A 19,654-nucleotide genomic window follows, 5' to 3' on the forward strand; every position below is an offset into this window, starting at 1 on the left:
TAAACCAAATCGTAATGGTGTGCTTTACTGCCATATTAATCATGGCGATCCAAAAATGGCAGTCGATTAGACAGAAATGCACTATGATGATGGCAGACTACTCCAGCTCATCTTGGACTTAATGCATCTCCACAAAACTGAACTATGAGTTCATAGAGGAGCACATTAAGAATTTATTCCTTAAAATATTGATCGGTCGGATATTAGGGTGTTGTTCGCCTGCCTTCTTTAAATTTGCCTGAGGCTAGATCAGATTTAAAAGGGACCATTAGTGAACCGCTGTGTGCTCTGTGTGTATGTTTTAATCCGGGTCAAGCTTTTAAACTTTGAGACGTTAAGCACAAAGATGCACTTGCTAAAACACAGTGCATGCCCAGTGTGCAGGATTAACAGAACAAGCTCTGACTTTGAGTCCTTATTGTTTCTTTATCCAGACAGTCATTACAGATGACGGCAGTCTGTCTGCTGGAACAGAGATCCCTGTACCTGCAGTCACACATGTCAGTGAATGAAGTCAGTTTACATGCAATATCAGAGGAATAAATTGGCATGCTGACTAACAGAATGACAGCTGCTTTGAGGATCTGTGCACTGAATGACAGCACACTGTCAGGGCTTTTGTGGGGCTGTGGCATCTTCTTTTCATTTCACTAGTGTGAGAGAGGGAGGGGCCCGCACAGCCGCAGTTAAGTGAAAAAGACACCTAGGAGGCATCTTTTGCCTTGTCAGGCTGAAGAAATCTAATCCACACAGCCAAGAATTTGAATTTGAATGTGTAACCTGAAAATAGCAGCTGTCTCTGCATAATTGGAACAAATGGATGTTGGATATGCTGCAGAAAATAAAACAAGAAATGCCACTGGGAAAAACGTGACACTATTTGCTGACAGTTAGTATGAGCCACAGAGAGCTCTACCACAGGCAGCCTGTTGTTTGGAGCTGGGCAGCTTGTAGTTGCTGTCAAACCACTGCTGATCTCTGACGCTGTAGGTCACAATTATGTGCCCCCCCTGCTATTCCTCCACCATCCCGTCCCGCTGCCATCCGCCCCATTCCTTTCGAGCCCTCTGCTCTCTAAGCAGCATTTAATTGTGAAGGGCTGAGCCGGGGAAAGAAGTAATCAGTTGGAAGCAGGGCAAATCACGTGGCTATACGTTGGGATTATCAACACACGCACTTTGATTGAAGTTGAGCTTGCATAGTGAGGCGGTTTAGAGGGCGACGAGAGCAGGAGACAGCGCTGCAAACAAATGGGACAATAAGGGACTGAAAGGACGAGTACAGGACACGGCAGATCTGGGGAGGAATATAAGGGAATGAGAGCAGTGAGAGAGTAGGAGGAGAGGCAGCGCAGTGCAGAGGAGAGAGAGAGAGAGAGAGAGCGGGCGAGGGAGACGGGTAGGAAGCCTCCTCTGTACACACGAGTCAGAAAGATTCAGCGAGCAAAGACGAGACATCTTCACATTGAATGCTGTTTAAAGGCGTTTATTGTGGAGTGTACATGGTCTGCAGCACCAGGACTCACCCAGGGAAGGACTAACACGTTCACTTGACCAGGAGGAGGATGCTAATGAGAAGAAAGAAAGTTTTCAAGTTGTTAAAGAAGTGAGGCTGTAGTCCATGTTAAAGGGTCAAGCTACATGGAGGAGGAGAAACCAGGCTACCATCTATCAGCATGTTTTCTGACAGCAGAGGATCCGGGGAGCACAAGGGCTTCAAGACACACGGCTCACACTTCTTACCCTGGCTGCGTAATAGTTTGAAAGCCCACCAGAACCATGACAGCAGCCTCAATGGAACGGTCAAATCTGGATCTGAGAACCGCAACCACCTCAAAGGCATGGGCTTCTTTTCTATCCAGGGCAAGGACAAGGAGAAGAAGGGGTGCAACGGTGTGGCCCGGGTGTTGCCTGTGGTCTTAATAGGGCATCACATTCTCTCTGGGAAGCAGCGAGAGGACAGTCCTGCTCGGTGGACCCAGTCTCCCGAGCTAGAGCCAGACGTGAACAATACTTCTGAGCGGGAACAGAGTTTGGGCCAGGATAACCACGACGAAACCAAGTGCAGCCCCCAAAATGTTGCCCCATCTCAAAGTGACCAGACTGGCACCACGCTGAGAAGGTATGGCCCTTTAGTAGTTGCCCCACCAGCGCTGCAAGAAGACTCCAAAAGCACACCTCCCGTCGGTCTGTCTGTGGACAACAAGGAGAAGGTCTGGGACTATTCCAGTCGTAGCTTCCGCCAAAGAAACCTTCACTCGGCCAGTTGGGTCGGCCCGGAAACTCAAAGCATCTTAAAGCGGCACCAGTTCACCTCCAGCTTTAGTTTTATCCACCAGCAGACCAGGAACTCCCAAAGCCACCGAGATCTTACGTCTTTGCGGGACACACAGCTTGACCGAGCCCTAAACGGAGTCCTATTCTCTACCCAGGTCGCCCAGAGGGGACCGGGCTGCACCAAAACACTGAGAGGACCAAGGAAACCACGGCCCAGCTCGGAGCACATCACAAACTTGGAGCAGTCGTGGTTTAAACCCGATCGCATTGACATCAACGCAGGGGACAGTAAAAGGAAGGCGGTACGAAACCAGATCCAACGTGTTATGGACAATCTGGAACATGTCCTGGGATCTCTGCGGGACGTCCAGCAAGAAATGAAAGAGGTGATGTTTGTTTCAGCGCGCTTATTCAACCCCCGAAACTGAGCATTTCCACCCTCGCTCTGTATGTAATTTAGTCTTGTGGCGGAAGTGTTATGCTCCAAAACCTTTAGGGCTTTTTGCATTTGAAGATAACAAAGTGGGCTAAAAATGTGTGCCCTCAGCAGAATATTTGAAGAAGTCAGCATTTAAAAAATCTGCCACACTCTTCTTCAAACATTTACAAGTCTTATTTGAGATAATGTGTACATTCTGGTGGCACTAAATGTGAAAATAGTTCTGCTTCATTGGTGTGGCGTTTTGAGCTGATACAGAGCGACATTAGGCGGTCTCTGCGTGGTTCGCCCTCTCTCAACTCCTTATGGAGAGATGCTACTCCGGGCACAGCTGGATCATAGCCCAGGCTTTTTGATAATCCATTTATATTTAAGTATCCCAACCTTATCTGGTAAGAGTAGCACATCAAGTTCCACTCTGGTTGCAAAACTGACATGCAGCGATAAGAGCGTAAATGGGATCCAAACACCAAACAAAATGTCACAACATTCCATGGGAGAGATGACAGATCAAAGCTAAAAAAATTGCGCCAGAGAAGATTTCGGACAGATATATCGTTCAAAGCCCTCTTTTACTATTCTGTTACATGAAACCTTTGATTTCTATCTAATAGCCAATAACTGGTGCAAAAGAGGAGAGCTTGTAAGCTCGGGGAAGTTAGAAAATAAAATGCAAGCTTCACTTGTCTTATAAAGTTTAGCTAAAGCATTTTGACCACATCAAAGATAAGGAGTCAGACGTTTTGGCTGAAGAACAAAACGGATAACTGTGGTATTGAAGGGCAGCCGAGTTGCAACACTCAAAAAAGACCTGAGGGTCAGACAACATTGGTTTTATTGACACCCTTGATATACAACGGGGTCATCTGCTCCTTTTATCTCCTGTGAATCCTGATATTCAAAAGCAGCACCTGTACAGACAAACTAATCCATACACATTTTAGCTAACAAGGCTTGACAAATATACAACACATTTTATAATCTGAAAGGAAAGGATAAAGGATAAATCACAACTACTAGCCTACAAAACCTGGGTAATCTTTCTGTAACAGCCATGATGTTGTTGAACATAGAGAAAAATATAATAATTCATCTGTTCCATGCAGAGGATTTATCAGTGCACGCAGAGCAGGTGGAGGGATAGGTCGAACACTTTCCCCAGCATCATTTTCTCCTCTATCATTGTAAATATGCCTATGGTAAATTACTTGCTGCCATGACATGCATCTGCTTAATTATCTGCATTGTTGGGCCTCCACTTAGTCACAGGCTTTATATGTACTCTGTAACTGTGAGATGCATTGTACAGTGTTCCCTTTCTGTCTCCAGAGAACTGCTTTAAGAAAAGAACACCCACATAAATGTAGCTTACACGTCTCCCTTTATAGTCCTCTTGTTTTTGAAAGTAGTTTTTAAGCGCTATGCAACAGCAGGGCTCGTTTACAAGGAAAAGGCAATCCGTCTTCTCCATTTGTGGCTTCCAGCTTTCTGTTTAAAGGTGACATTTTGAGGACATTTGATTATTTAAAAGATATAACACTTTGTTTTTCTAAATGTGTTCTCTTAATGGCAATGGACCGTTCATCACTTTGAAACCCATGGATATAATATTAATGCCCCAAATGTACCCAGCTTACATTATAGAGCATTTTTTATAATTACTTTTGACTATTGTTTTGTCTTTCATTAAACCAATTGACTTGTTTTCCACATGCCACCACATTGTGCTAAAGCGATTATTCAAATAAGCTGAATATTTACTGAAACAAAAGGCAGCAGAAATACACAGTGCCAAGTGTTTTAGCCTGTCATATTAGGGCCATAATTATGCAAATGTAACCTTGTAAGGAGCCATCAAAATAGTGGGTAACATGAACGACTAATGATAATCACAGTTGATTCTAGCTGTGTGTGCACGAGCTAATTGTTTTCTTTGCGTGTGTGTTTTTAGGTGGTGCAGCAGATCGACTATTTAACATCTTCCATTGATCTGAACGAGGAGGAGCAGCCAGAGCCTCAAACTCAGAGCAGCAGCAACAGCTCCAGTTCAAGTGCCATGACAGTGGGAAGTGTCATTCACAGACCGTCAGGGGCTGCACTGAGCCGAGACTTTTGGAGAGACAATCAAACCACAAGCAGGAGCCAGTCCCCACCCAGTATCCCGCTGCTTCCTGTAAACGCACATCACGCAAACACACTTCGGTTTGGATGCAGAAAGGGAGGACTTAATCATCCACCAGAGCGGACGGACACTCACACTATGGCCTCGCCCATCTCCCCTCAGAGGATGCTCCCAGTGCGTCCCCCGACTCCAGGACTGTCCCCTCTGACTGTAAACCTGCAGCATCCCAACAGCCCCGTTTCCCAGCCTGAGTCCCCTTCCCCTGCACCGTCCTCCTCCATGTCCCACCAGTCCCCCTCATGTCTGAAACCGCCTCCCCCCTTTTGCCCGTCCATCAGGCCTGGATGTTACCCGAACCCACTGAGCGGCCGCACATCTGGCACGTCGTCTCTAGTGTCAAGTGCACGGCCACCCACTGTCCCAGAAGTGGACGGGGAGCGGCGGGCACTGTCAGCGGGGCACATCCCGGGAGCCTATCACATGACCCTCCCACTTAGACCAAAAGCCGGACAGCAAGGTCGCAGAGGACGCAAACCACCCCCATATCCGCACCACAGACTTCACGAACACCCGAAACCTAAGGAGCCCCGTAAAGCTCCTCCTTACCCTGAAAAGAGAAGGCTACTTTCAACAACAGTGTGAGACGGTGCAAAGGGGAATCCGGGGGCCATGTCGCAAGCAAGTACGGAGTGGGTCGAAGCTTGCCCAGATGAGCTGAAGTTTGCGAGGTGAAGGAGACGACTATTAGGGTGAGTGTGTTACAGGAGCACTTTGCTGGGGGCCTTATTTTTACACAAGTCTCTAGAGTGCACACACGGGGCATCACAACATCTGTCAGGCAATTGCACCGGTAACAAGAGTCTGTAGACAGATGCTCATTTATTACCACCCTCCCACATTCTGCATAGTTAAAGGGCAAAGGGAAGAGACTAATTGGATGAGAAGAAGAAAAAAAACACAAAGGAATAAAATTATTACCAGGTGACAAGACAACAAATGAAATAATTGTAATTACGTTGTGGTTGCATTGACTGATTTGTATAATTACTGTCGAAGAGTGACAATGCCTTTAAAATGAGTCACTGAGTTTAAAATCTGTGTATTGAAAAGCATGTGTCCACATACTGGCGTGGACAAGGGGCAGCTGTACATGAGTAACAACCTGCATTTTTTTCCCCCCTTCTGAAATCCCATCTCCTCTACTGCCTCTGGCCTGACTGACCTGGTCACAGCCTCCATCTGTTCCCTTCTAAATGAGTGGGATGGGATAAACAAGACCTATAACGGTGTAAAACATTCAAAAATATCAGGAAGGCTGATCGTAGAAGACTGCATTGTAAATCAGCTGTGATTACGACCATTACTGAAGCACTTCACAGCCTTTGTTCTCATCACACTAACCGGCAGCAACGTTTCCAGCAGAAGAACAGCACCGCGGTCATTTCATGTCAAACATTTAAAGTACCAGGTTTGACTTTATTACTGGAGGAAAACTGGACTTAAAATACTGTAACGTTGTAATGGATTGATGTTCGCTTTGAAATACAGTATTATGTTTGTTGAGGCTAAAGTTGAAGGTAAACAGCTCTAGTGCAAACGGATAAAGAATAGATTTTTTTTTGCACTATCCCACTGGAGAGGTCCGATATATTTTAACTTAAGGCCATTTTACCCTTGTGGTACATGTGTCTCCATGTTACATCAGTGTTTTGAACTTGATGCCAATTAAAGGACAATCATGATTACAGATTTTCCCCTGGCTTAACATTAGATGAATAAATCCCTCTTGGCACTACATCTCTGTAAGCCCAGATAGATCAGTGGTCTATACATTCCCATATGCGCCAGTGGGTTTAGTAGATCTATCCTGCAAAGCTCTTTCCCCTGAAATGAAGACAAAACAATAGAGGCTCTTTATCCCACAAAAACAATTATCTGGGGACAATATATGTTAATTGGGTATGCATAAAGAGCACTCTTTCAACTACGTGCTTTCTTAAAATTAAGTTTGTCAAGTACAATTTGTATTTCATTTCCCTACTGTGGAGAAAACCATCTTGTATTCAGCGTACATTAGTGTCAGTGCTAAAATGATTTGTATTTTAGGCAGATGTGGCAAGGAGCAGAAAAACGCTCATGTCAAGTTCATTTTGGCCGCAGCACTTGAATATTTAATGATTCTTACAGTCTGTCTTGTTGCACACAGAAGAAATACGGAACTCATTTTATGTCTTTATTGAACAATCATATTTCATAATGAATCAATTCAGGAAGTAGGAAAATAACCAGTACAAAACAGGCAACTTATTGTGTGCATTTCCTCTATTCTAGGTCAGCATCTGGAAGTTGCGGTTTCCTGTTGCTGCTACAAATGGAAGCCTGTCGATGACAAAGGGACGAACGGCCCAGCAGAGCACTTCCTGAGCCCAAGAGGGATCACATCTGAAACATACCCGGACTAACAAGGTACACACCGCATGACACCAACCTCACCGACATCAAATCAGCCAAATCCTCCAATCTAAAATCAATGGCTAGAGTCATCCTCTGGACACTGGTGTGGATTTAAGGCTGGATCAATGGGAGCGAGATAAAGGCCGTTCTTTACATAAGAAAGTCCCGACGTCTGGACAGGTGCCTGTGATAACGAGCTACTTCACAAACGTAGACAGATATCCCTGCTGATCCACACATGCGGCACAGCAGGATGAAAGCTTCAGGCCCTCTCTGCGCTACGTTCACCGCCTGTCGGTGCAAACCCACTTCTTCTGAATGATTTTTTTGTTTCACATCAAACAGTGCTTTTGTGAAGGTATTACAATTAGGAAAGAACTTGTAACAAAAAGGGAATTTAGAAATACAAAATGTCCGACAAGACACTACAAGTTTTGAGCCAAGGTATAAATTACATTCTTATTATAGTTCATTTAAGATAGTTTGACAGCGGTTTAATTTCTTCATCTGATAAAAACAAGTCATTAATGTTCCTGTCGGGATCATATGTGAAGCTTAGGAGTTATGTGGAGCAGATCCAGATAAACCGAAGGAAGAAAAAGCTCTCCTTAATAGCTCAGAAAGTAGGACTCGAGAAATGTAACCGCATGCGTGTGCCTGCTGATGATATTAGGGATTATTCACTTTCCTCTCAGGATTACAAACCAGTGGATAAATCCTGGCCTACTCTAAATATGTAATCTATACTCTACAAACCCCCAATGCCAGGCCACTATACACTGCTCATTTACTATAAAGTCCGAGTAATAAATTAAGAAACAGCTATTAAATCATCTTATGTCAGAAGGACAAACAAATATCAGTTTTGTGTCTAGCTGTGATCATTTACAGGTAAATCCATTGTAGTTGAAACCGCATGTATGGTAGTTAATGTAACAAAATACAGTGCTGCCACGATAAAAGAAATATTTCACAGCCCTTTCCCTTTGAAGTGTTACTCAGGAGTGTCAAGAGTCCTTCATCGACGTCAGGGCTCAAACTCTTGTCCCTTGCAACTGAAGCACAGTCATGTCCTGACCAATTACAGCTCATCATGTCCTGTCCGCCCAATCACAGTGAGCTTTGAGAGCTGGGCGCTGAACTTTCCATCAGTCTGGGTCACTGGAAACAAGAAGAAAGGAAGTTAATTAGAATAGAGCAAAATAAAAGCTGCAGTGTGGAGGAAGGCACCTGAAACCAGTCAGAGTCAGCCTGTTGCAAAGCTGCAGCAGCTGCAGTTTTCAACCTGCATTGTAGTTTGGCTCCAAAAATAATACAAAGAAGATATATGGAGCCAGATGAGGCCTATGTAAAGACTATTCAGAGTGTGCAATAGCAACGTTCCTGTATTACTGTATGTCATTTACACATTTTCAGTGAAAATATTATATTTTCACAAATATTCAGTGAAAATATAAATTATAGCAGCACCATTTCCTTTAACAGAATGATGTGAATATATAAAACACAATTCTCATTTCATTTGACCATTTTCAATATATTACAAGTGTATTCAGATCACTTAAGAGTGTTATGACTGGACAGCGCCTCCTTGTGGATTGATACAACTCAATTTCCTCTGAAGCAAAATTGTCAAATGTCATTCTACACCAGTTACTAGGTATTATCCATATGTTCTCTGTGGGGGATTATATCTGTATTATTGTCTGGCTCTGTGGTCCTAAGCACCTGTAATGTAAAGCTTACACTTGAAATAAGGAGTTTTAGTGTGAACCGCTGGTGTGACTTGGTAAATTTGGCTAATACCAGACCTGAATCGTAGACACATTTGTGAAAACAAGAAATGATAATAATTAAACAAATAATAACTATAAAATAATACATTCTGCAGGGACAAATGGCAGCCCACTCACAGATGGCTGACATTCTTTATATGCTTTAGAGGCAAATCAGCGGAACCAGTCACAGTGAGGTAAAAGACGAGTGAGCCCTGACAACCAGGTGCAGTTGAACGGTTGAAATTGCAGAGTGTTCCTCACCCATAGAGTCGCCTATGGTAAACTCCTCTGGCTTCAGTGGCACATCACCGTGTCCTGTCTGTGACTAAAATGCACAAAGAGCAGCAGTTATAAAGAGCAAAGAGGACAAAGCAGAGCCAGGAGGAGACATAGCAACAGACGGTCGGTGAAGTAGGAGGATGCGACGACAAGGTCAAGGAGATTTTGTGCGGGGGTGGCAGGTGTGTTTGTGCACAAGGGCATTTTTTTGTCATCATCATTTACTGAAGTTATTCTGTGTGTGTTCGCATTTTGTTCCAGGGCGCAGAGCCAGTGTAGCAGGAGGAAATATACTCTGTCTAATGACAAAGTGCCTGCTCTGTCCTTGCTGGGGAAGGAGGCGTGTCGAGGTGTGATTTACTCCATAGATGACCACTTCAGACATCAGAAGAAGTCTAGACATTAATTTACCATCATACATCTGGAGAAAGCCGGAGAAACTGTCTTTTCAACAAATAGGTCCTACATTAACATTTTATCAATGTTTCAATGTTATTCTCAGGACTGTAAGGTCAACTTGAATTGCCCTGTGCCTACATAACTGATGTGATTTATGAAATAATAATTAAAAAATGTCAAAACAACAACGGAAGTCTCAAGTCTTTTTAAATTTGGTGTTTTGAAATATAAACTAATAAGTACACATTGTCTGCAAAAATGACTCCCAATATTTACCACTATTAAAACAACTTTAAGTACCACTACAATTTTGTTAATACCAGCAAGTTGGTAGTTGCCCATGTAACGATAAAGCAAGTCATTTTAGATCTTATTGTATGTCGCAATGGCACAACCTTCCTCATTTACACACAGCACAACAGTGCACTGCCATCTTTGGTCAAAAGCGCTAACATAACTGCAGTTGATCACATCAGCAGACATTTGTCTTGACACTTGCAGCAGAAACCTTGTGGCGTGCCTATTCTGCTAATGTGTCACAGTGGTGGAGTAAACAAACTATTAGATGTGTCTGTGATTTGGTTTTCCTTTGTTCTCGCTTTGGCCCTTTTCTGTCACTTACCCGGAATTGTTTTTTTAATGGAAAGTAACAGGGCTCTGTGTGTGTGTGTGCGTGTGTGTGTGTGTGTGTGTGTGTGCACAAAGTTTCTATAATAAGAGATTGGACAGATAATAGCAGATATAAACAAGAAGTGTGAGAATAGTGTGTATATTACTTACGTATGCATTGGCGTATTCAATTTTGGTTCCCTTCAGGTCAGCTTTGAACTGAGTGAAAAACAGGTATGATTTTCCCTGCGGCCTGGTAGAAATTAAACAAAGTTATCACATTATATTGCATAAAATCAATTGCCAGACATTATGTTTGCATTCTTGTTTTGTCCAGTGTTTTACTTGACACGGACATAAATGGTGTACTTCCAGATTAATCCAAATTGACCAAGGTTTCTTAACAGGTGTATTAATGTACTGATAGGCCTATGTAACTATGTGGTAACTTTTAACAAGACACTTACCTCCACAAAGAGCAGGAAAATAGTCTGTCATCATCGCTTAGCCCAACACTCATCAACCAATCCTGTTGCAGTAATAAATGTATTAATGTCCCTTGAAATGTCTAATGTGTAATGTTTACTAGACCAGCTGTGCAAAGTGAAACTCACCTCATTGGTCCCCCCTTGAGCAGCATATGTGAACGAACACTTGTATTTGCCCTGTGGTATGACAATGAGAATACAGTAATAGTGAACATTCTTTAAGCTCAAATTGTTGAAAAAGTGGTTGATGAATGCGGCTGGGCATGAAGGGATGGACTCATGGATTTAACCTCTTAGATAATAACTGCATTTACACATTTATTTTTTATCAATCATAACGCACAGACAAATACTGGAATACCAATAGGTGCCAACATATTACAACCCTGGAATCAGTACACCCAAAAGGCCTTATGGTTTTTAGCAAGAAAGAAATTCTGTATATCATGTTTTCAATGTAAATTTTGCTTTTATTGAATTCATGTGATGTGAAAAGAGGGACAGGTGGTTAATCTATTAATTTATGGGAAATAAAAGATGGAGAGAATATTTGTAAATATCACATAACAAAACATATCCTATCAGTCGAATTTACCTTTAGTACAAAGCAGAACTGTAGTCTGAAAATAATATTTCATAATCCAATCTTTCGTAAAAAAAAAAAAAAAAAAAGATAGCCTTTATATTTGATGACAGCCAATGAATGGAGCAGATGTGGCAGCGACGTGTCAGACGCTCACAGGCTGAACCGTCATAGTCATGCGACTGACCAGAGTATAGGAATGTAGTTTTTACGATTTTATAGATCAAAAAGACAAAAGAAAGTGTCTCAATATGGACGTCAAACGTTAAACGTATTCTGCACTCATACAGAAACGGGTTTGTTTTATTGGACAAACAAAAACACTTTGGTTTGCATGGCCATGTTAAAGGGAAACTCACAATTCCTTCTGTGAAAGTGTGCACCACTCCTCCGGGTTTCACGTTGAACTCCACCGTCTTGGTCTGCTCCGAAGAAGCTTCAGTAGTAACCAACACTAAAACAAAAATAAACGCGGAAGAAGCTGAAAAATGTACCGTGCGAAACATGTTTGAGCTCAACTTTGGATCCTGCTCGAATCGGGTTGTGCTATGGTTGTGCTGCTTGGTTTTGTCGCGTAGATATGTCGTCATCAAGAACTCGAGCAGGAAAAAACTGTTAAATCATGATTTCAATGTGAGAAAAACTGTAGATTTGCATGCATTATCTTCCAACATTTGTGTAGTGGGCCTTAAATGGTGGGTAGTGTTAATAATAGTACACATAAGGTCCTAATGTCGGTGTAATCCCTCATTCGTCCAGGCGTGTTACATAGTAGAAAAAGCTTCAGTTGTAGTCATCTGGACTCAGTTAGAAAAAATAGACGTTTCGACTGTATTCTGTCACAGAATAGTATAAATATCGGAGTTCTCGACCTAAATTCTTTTATTGACAATGACTCTTGGATGAGAGTCGAAACGTCTATTTTTTCTAACTGAGTCCAGATGACTACAACTGAAGCTTTTTCTAATAAGGTCCTAATAATGTTACGGTTTTATTATTTAAGGCAGTACTCATCATAGCCACACGAGGTCACTTGACTTGCATATAATTTATGTTTTATACGTTTACTTGAGACGCCAAGAAAAGTAGGTGTGTGATATTATAATAGATCCATGGTGTGTGGGTGTGTGCGGCAAAATTGGTCCGACTTGGATACATTTGGATTCCCAATATAATTTAGACTGTTAACACAAAATAGATAAGCCAACTGCACAGGCAAGGATTATGTTCTGTCAGGCCAAAACAAAAAAAGCAAAACAAAAATAAGCAAATAGCACTTTGCATTTATCAAGGCAAGGCACGTTTATTTGTAGAGCACATTTCGTACACAAGGAAATTCCCAGTGCTTCACACAACAGGAGATCACAAAGACATGACAGAAATCACGAAACCGTTTAAGACATAAAAAGAGAAGGGTGCAAAAAATAATAGTTTTTGTCATATGCACTGCTAAAGAATATCACAACAAAGACATTAGGCTATGGGACTGTTGAGCCACTTTTGTGAATTTGTGTTATGTACATTTTGAATAAAATAAAATAATCGATTTATTTTAGGATGTTTCGTAACTGTTTACACAGCCTAAATAAAACTAGACTCATAGTTTAAGAGAAACCGGTATTCCAAAAAAACAACAAAAAAAGTACTCTGGTGTAAGTTGAGCCAGGTCTTGGGAACTGCTAGATTAAAGCATGACTTTAGACAAGAATAAATAAAACTTATTTTATTAATAAAACACATTTAAAAGTGTCCTACAATGGATTATGTAGTCATTCATGTACATCTCATACAATTAACTTGTTTCTACCAAACTCAAGACACCCCAATGGACATGTAAAATCTATAACACTAATAAATGAATAAATATTATACTATATATATATATATATATATATATATATATATATATATCATACTTTTCAAAGTGTTCTTATTTTATATAGAAAAGACATTTCCCCAAACTGTTAATATACGTTTTATAGTTTACAAATGACCGAGCCACAATACAAAAAATATTTTGCACTGAATAAAAAAAAGCTTTATAATGTCAAATTCCTCCTCCTTAACAACGCGGTTGTAATTTAAACTTTATTTTGATTGATTAATGCATGTTTGAGTTATCCTGCATTGTCCTTTTTGACAGATATGATCAGTTCTACAGTTTTGAGGTAATCAATGGACCTCTCTGGATGTATTAATAGTTAAATCTTACACAAAACAGACATCATATTGACCCTATGTGAAGACTGTGTGTGTGTGCGCGTGCGCGTGTGTGCGTGTGTGTGTGCCTGTGTGTGTGTGCGCGTACGTGTGCGTGTGTGTGTGTCGGTTTATGTCTCACACTGTGTTTATAAAGGCTACAGTACGAGTTAGGGGGCTGCCATGTCCTCCTCATGACATAGGCAGATGTTTGGTAAAATGGCTGACACTCAGGTGTGAAACCTGTAAGACCATATGCACATTCAAGCCAAACAAGCTGTAGCTGAACAACCTGACACCCCTGCTACAAATCTCACCTCTTTACCTAGAAATAACACATGATTACAGACAGACTTCCACTTGGGCAGCCTCTTGAATACTACAGCATTTACAAGGAGAACTGTCCAAGCACATACTGCTCTATTTCCACCAGGAAAGGCAGTTAATGGCCTTCTCTCATCTTGCCCAGGTAAATAAGCTACAGGTTCGGATGTCGAGCACACCATAAAATAGTCCCCTTCACTCACGGCACATTAGCATGTCCTTTTCACCGGCCTGTGTAAACAAGGAATAAATCATCACACAAAAGTCTAAGGACGTTTCACCTCATGCGGGGATTTGCACACTTCATTCATGATTAAACTGGTCAAAGGCTGCAGTTTTCTGATTGTTAATGTATGTCCAGAATCAGAAAGGCTTGCTTTGGCTTTTTCATGAAACTTGTTGAAGTATATCAGTGTTATCGAACCGGTCACATACTTTGGCACAACCATTCGACGAATAACTATGTTTAAATGGTACTAATACTATTGTGTCCTACACCAATCCAACAACAGCAGCAGGTCCATGTGAAATAATTCTGTAGTTGTGTCTGCAGCAGGAACAAACTGTGAGCTGTGAGTCTGGCCTTTTGGCTGCAGTGAGCCCATCCTGCCTCACAGATGCTCTGCCCATGATAAGACTGATGTAGCCCTGGCACTGCTCATGTCAGCAGCTCATCGTCAGGTTTTCCAGCCTGTCTGTGAATCTGTGGAATTTCTCTCCTCCACGCCACTGTCCTGACACTGTGTGTCCTATGCAGCCTCCGAGCTCAGCCTGCTGCAAACAGCTGGGTATGTCACACTCAGATTCATGTCAGTGTCTCCATGTCCCAAAATGGTGTTCAGCAGAAGACCACCTTGATCACAAGATTGAATGCTATACATTGCAGTCATGGTGATATTATGGTGGAAACTGTATGATGTGTGTTAGTACAGTATGTTTCTTCCACATCTGTTTTCCACAATGTATGAGGTCCAAGCAAGTGGGACGAGAGATGTTAGGTCTACCTGGACATAAGGATGAAGACCAAACAGTCTATTCCATGACTTCATCCTTAGCTGTGTTTTTGTTTATAAAAGTACCAGTAGCTATTTTAACTTCCTCCATTTAAAAGGAAAATATTACAATCACTATCAGACCTTCCCTTTTAGTGTGTACTGTTCATAACTCATAACTAAGTTGTTGCACTTGTCCCAGCCAAATAACAGGAATGCTCCTCAAATAGTGAGTTTTATAATGAGTCATTGTGGTAATAAAGCAGGGGCACATTAGTCTCAAGTCCCAACAGATTTATTGCCAGGGTGAGTAAATGTTTTTGCACTCTCTCTCGTCTACAATGTGAGAGACAAGGATACAGTGTGAAGCTGTTTTTTCTGGCCCCAATGTTGTAATGTGTTATTAAGACAATATTTTTAAAAAATGCACATTCGATTGTGAAGGGGATCAACAGTGTTAAAACCAGGCTCAAACCATAAACCTCAGTTATAAAAGCAACATACAAATGTAATAACTAATCTAACATATTATTTTACTTTGATTGTTCATGTACTACACAAGGTTCACATACACAAAGTTAACATTTTAACCTTTTAAAATATAATGTTAGCTTTTATGAAGACAAAAGATTAATCTTGCATTGATTAAGCATAAATAACAATGTTATTGCAACTTCTTCTGTTCCAACATAAATAATCCACATAAAAATGCATTGGTGTCACAGATCAGATTCTGTAAAACAAAGCAATGGCATCTGAATGGATGTATTATGCACATATATATATTTTTTTCATTGAAATACTCAAGCCTTACACAGTGATCCTGCAGTTTCTGGTCTGAACGTAGCTCCCTGTGTATCTGACATCACATTGGACTTCGTTGTTGGAGAAGTCTGACTCTTCCACCAGATGGGCGGGGTTTACTGTCACCTATTTGCAAACACAACATGACTTAGGTGCAATAGACTTTATTTACTTAAAAGTAAAGCACCTCACACCTTAAGAATGTAGTTTCCTGGTGGCACATCAGTTATGTCAATCCACTGGCAGTCGATGTTGGCGTGATACGTGTCATAACAACCAGGACCGAGCCCCTGCACAAAGGCACAAGTCAGAGTCATTACAGTTCTTCCTGGAGAACCACGTTGAGCTGGGTTGTACCTGTGTATGGGAGGTGCAGGCGTAGCGTCGCCGGATTCCTGGGTCACAGTTTGTATCCTCCAGACAGAAACTGGCCTTGTGTCCTTGAGCAACTTTAAGCCCAGTGGAGACGTCCAACAGGTCGTATGTACTAAAGGCCTCCATGCTGTGATAGTGCCTTTGAACGCCAATAGATGGAGGTAAACTAAAGCCTCTTAATGAGAAGAAAACAAACACGCTTTTTACTTACTGGTGACAGTAGTGCCATTCCCACTGGTGTCTGGGTCTCTGTGGGAGAAAGTCTGCCGTTCCCTGGTTCTTCACCCGTTGTGGGAATCTCAATAAGACTCTGTATTCCAGGTCACTGACACCAGGACGATACGCAGAGCTGGTGATAAAAGAAAAGATGTATGTTCTAATAAAGTGTCTAACAAAAACACAACTGAGTCTGCTTGAAATTCACTTTTGTCCTCTATGTTTACCTAAATGTTCCACAGCACACAAAAACATTCCACTTCTGTCATAGTCATAATAGAGATTTATGGTGGAGATGACCCTTTCAGGTTTGTCTTTCACCTCAGGAATCATTTGCCTTTCGGCCCAAGGACTAAACAGGGGAGGTCATTGCTGTTCTGTCACTTTGCTGCAACATGGACTTTAGCAGCATCTTAAATAACTTTCTTACATTGGCTCATAATTATATAAAGTTCAATGCACCTGGAGAGGCAGTTCTCCTCGGCTGCGCAGCGCAGAGCATACATCTGCATTCTATGGATGTAAGAGTCTGACTGGATGTAGTAAGGGTCTGGAACCAAGTCAGGTAAACCTGGAAAAAAGACAACAACAAAATATCCAAAACTCATTTGATATTAAGAAAAAAATTAAACACACACACGCACGCACGCACGCACACACACACACACACACACACACACACACACACACGCACGCACGCACGCACGCACGCACGCACGCACGCACGCACGCACACACACACACACACACACACACACACACACACACACACACACACACACACAGTTTGAGTTTAATCTCACCGCGGTGGAAGAATCTGGTCCCATATCCAGTCCCTGGTGGGTTTCTCGCTGAGGGGCTGATTCTACGGTTTGGTGGATTTGCGTTGTAGAAAACGGAGTTGTGGTCAGGGGAGGTTGGTGAATCTGGTGGATGCTCTGTGTCCGTGTGTGACGGTGTGTCCAGTCTCAAACGGGGAAAGTGTATCTCCACTGCGTTTTCGGACAGTGGCGTGTGGGACACATTAGTCTCCATTGTTACCCGGGGAACATATTGTGCTCCCAGTGTGGCCGGGGGTTCTTCTCTCCTCGGCTGAGTCTCTGCAGACTGTCTGTTACTTTCAGGTCTTAACAAACTGTCCGTGGAGCGGTCAGGGAGGACCGTGGTTTGTTGCACAGTTGTGTCTTCTGCTTGTGTGCTGCGGCCTCCACGCGGGACCCCACTGCCTGAGAACTCCAGCACTGAACTGAAGGATGCTTGAGGTCCTCCTGTAGTCTGCCTATGTGGTGCTGACTGTCCAGAGGCGAGGATGTACTGACCCGCCTCAGTCCCCAGAACAGTGTCCATTTGTTCATTCTGCGCCTCGAGTCTGGCTCTGGGTCGAGAGTCCGGCACGTTGCGGTTGCTCTTTGTGGTCAGCAGCATCTGTGTGCGCTTTCTGCTCTGCACAGGTGAGCGGTATTGTGTCCCCGTGCTCAATAAACTGTACACGTGCCCGTTACTTTCCCATTGGAAGCGTTGTCTCCAGGGTCCCCTGGCGCGTAAATGTTGCTCCTGGCCGCGTCCTATCAGCACCATAGAGTCAAGAAGGCAGATGAGCAGAACTATTAACTTCTCCATGGCAGCGCAATGTAGTGAGCACAGGGGGAATCACTGCACACGAGTGTTGAGGCTGCATAAGGGTGACTTTTGTTCACTTCGGACACAGTTACGCACAGCATCTCCACTCAGAGGAGAGAGAGAGGGGGCGTCGACTGTCATCAGCTCGTTTTCCACTCAAGAGTTCAGATCCGCGGCAAAAAACTATGAAAACAGCATGTCATTGTGAAATATTCTTACTATACATTTGTAAGAAAAGATATTGGCCACATTTAGCACACAAATATAGACCATGATTGAACGAGAAAGATTGTGCGTAAAAGAGCATCTCCTTCTGTCACAGCCTAATTAGGTCAGCTCTACTTACTGGCCACACGGTGGCGCTGAACACACGCTGATTCAGTGGCATTTTGGCATCCTGACTACGATATGGGCCATTTGTCTCCATGAGTTTTCCCTGACGTCACTGGCAATAGATCAGACACAGATTTTTCATACTTGTGTTTGTCGTACAGTTTAATTAGTCAAGCATGTTTCATATTTTACCTATTTAGCAATGTGTAATATAACTTGCCTACATAAATCCATGGCCTATAATGTGATCCCTTGAATCTAAAAAATAACAAACACCTCCAGACACGTGATTGATTTGATTGTGAACACTTTGCTCCTATAAATTCTTATCAGGTGGGGCGTGTCTTGGAACTATCTTTATTGACATTATTAAGTCACCTGAATGTTATGTAGACTGGCAACTGGCAAGCATTCAGTGTTCATAAATCTGTGAGAGAGGAAGCAAGAGTAAGTGTGAGAAACAAGAGCACGTGGGACATTATCAGAAGGGGCTCTATTTTCTGCACTGTTTCCATTTGTCAAGTGAAAGTATTTGAGATCTTGTGGCACTGAAGACTCTGAGAATATCAATGTTTTGTTTTACATAATCTCAAATTAAGACTGCAATAGTGGTGACAACAAGCACTCAGTTTATGTATTTTTATGAGATAAGATAAGATAAAATAATCCTTTGATGTCCACACATGGGGAAATTTCGTTGTTACAATGCAATAGATACAGGGGAAAAGGACAGACTATAGGAAGTTTAAAAAAATAATAGAAGAACTTACTCTTAATAGAAGAACTCTAATAAACAAAACAAAAATACTCTTATTAACAAAACTCCTCTCATATCTTATAGAGAATGGAGGGAGAAGAAAATAAAATAGATAAATAAAATAAAAATATAAAAATAAGATAATAATAAAATAATAATAAAGTAAAGTAAAAATAGCTAGCATAAGACTAAATAATACTAATAGTAAGTAAGTAAACAAAATAAAACACTCTTATTTACATCAGTTGTATGTATGTATTTGTAGACAAAACCTTGATCTCTTTGTAAATGTATTTTTTGGCTGACACTTATAACAAAGCCATGTCACTCAAGACAAGCATGTAATGACATCTCAATGGAGACAAGCAAGTGTTCGTCTCCTGGTAACGTTATGAGTCAGGTTTGTAGAGAGGCGAGTCAGCTCACAGTTAAGATGCATGTTAAGGTCATTTAGTGCAATAAAAACACCCATAATGGCATTAATGCATTTATCTGTGTACATTTTTGACTAATATGTTACCCAGCAAAACTTACAAGCAACGCATTTGATAATCCTGTTTGGTGAAAGGTCACACGCCTCTGCCTCTGCATGAAGTACAATGGTGTG

At 42.0% G+C, this 19,654-nt stretch overlaps 3 protein-coding genes across 5 annotated transcripts; 1 reads left to right on the forward strand and 2 right to left on the reverse strand.

The window, feature by feature from the left end:
* The first annotated feature begins 1,072 nt into the window (after positions 1 to 1,072).
* Positions 1,073 to 9,768, forward strand: LOC140353365 (uncharacterized). 2 transcript variants are annotated; one of them, XM_072437894.1, is made up of 4 exons: positions 1,073 to 2,662; positions 4,667 to 5,586; positions 7,169 to 7,303; positions 9,610 to 9,768. In XM_072437894.1, the coding sequence occupies exons 1-2, from the start codon at positions 1,676 to 1,678 to the stop codon at positions 5,477 to 5,479; spliced, it is 1,800 nt and encodes a 599-aa protein (XP_072293995.1). In that variant the 5' UTR covers positions 1,073 to 1,675; the 3' UTR covers positions 5,480 to 5,586; positions 7,169 to 7,303; positions 9,610 to 9,768. The 2 variants fall into 2 exon arrangements, with proteins under 2 accessions (XP_072293995.1, XP_072293994.1); XM_072437893.1 differs by lacking the exon at positions 9,610 to 9,768 and having other exon boundaries at positions 7,169 to 7,673.
* mydgf (myeloid-derived growth factor) lies at positions 7,060 to 11,994 on the reverse strand. 2 transcript variants are annotated; one of them, XM_072437896.1, is made up of 6 exons: positions 11,787 to 11,994; positions 10,971 to 11,021; positions 10,824 to 10,885; positions 10,528 to 10,609; positions 9,334 to 9,394; positions 7,060 to 8,455 (listed from the first exon to the last, which is right to left on the reverse strand). In XM_072437896.1, exons 1-6 carry the CDS (start codon positions 11,931 to 11,933, stop codon positions 8,373 to 8,375), a joined length of 486 nt encoding a protein of 161 aa, XP_072293997.1. In that variant the 5' UTR covers positions 11,934 to 11,994; the 3' UTR covers positions 7,060 to 8,372. The 2 variants fall into 2 exon arrangements, with proteins under 2 accessions (XP_072293997.1, XP_072293996.1); XM_072437895.1 differs by having other exon boundaries at positions 7,060 to 8,452; positions 9,331 to 9,394.
* A 3,721-nt stretch (positions 11,995 to 15,715) lies between these two features.
* Positions 15,716 to 18,064, reverse strand: loxl5a (lysyl oxidase-like 5a). Its single transcript, XM_072439285.1, has 6 exons — positions 17,141 to 18,064; positions 16,800 to 16,908; positions 16,333 to 16,470; positions 16,104 to 16,260; positions 15,941 to 16,036; positions 15,716 to 15,872 (listed from the first exon to the last, which is right to left on the reverse strand). Exons 1-6 carry the CDS (start codon positions 17,955 to 17,957, stop codon positions 15,753 to 15,755), a joined length of 1,437 nt encoding a protein of 478 aa, XP_072295386.1. The 5' UTR covers positions 17,958 to 18,064; the 3' UTR covers positions 15,716 to 15,752.
* Positions 18,065 to 19,654: the final 1,590 nt, after the last annotated feature.

This window comes from Eucyclogobius newberryi, unplaced genomic scaffold, assembly GCF_026437365.1.
Source record: "Eucyclogobius newberryi isolate DKJ021-1_F unplaced genomic scaffold, fEucNew1.0.hap1 SCAF_9, whole genome shotgun sequence".
Classification (NCBI taxonomy): domain Eukaryota; kingdom Metazoa; phylum Chordata; class Actinopteri; order Gobiiformes; family Gobiidae; genus Eucyclogobius; species Eucyclogobius newberryi.

Bases quoted from the DNA above. Each gene is read 5' to 3' on its own strand.
- mydgf (XM_072437896.1), bottom strand. From the start codon at position 11,933: ATGTTTCGCACGGTACATTTTTCAGCTTCTTCCGCGTTTATTTTTGTT. The intron at 10,610-10,823 runs GTAAGTGTCTTG...AATTTCTACCAG, and splicing joins TTTTCCTGCTCTTTGTGGAG to GCCGCAGGGAAAATCATACC. The intron at 9,395-10,527 runs GTAAGTAATATA...TGTGCATTTTAG, and splicing joins TTGAATACGCCAATGCATAC to TCACAGACAGGACACGGTGA.
- loxl5a (XM_072439285.1), bottom strand. From the start codon at position 17,957: ATGGAGAAGTTAATAGTTCTGCTCATCTGCCTTCTTGACTCTATGGTG. The intron at 16,909-17,140 runs GTGAGATTAAAC...TCTTTTTTCCAG, and splicing joins GACCAGATTCTTCCACCGCG to GTTTACCTGACTTGGTTCCA. The intron at 16,037-16,103 runs GTACAACCCAGC...GCCTTTGTGCAG, and splicing joins CCTGCACCTCCCATACACAG to GGGCTCGGTCCTGGTTGTTA.
- LOC140353365 (XM_072437894.1), top strand. From the start codon at position 1,676: ATGTTTTCTGACAGCAGAGGATCCGGGGAGCACAAGGGCTTCAAGACA. The intron at 2,663-4,666 runs GTGATGTTTGTT...GTGTGTTTTTAG, and splicing joins TCCAGCAAGAAATGAAAGAG to GTGGTGCAGCAGATCGACTA.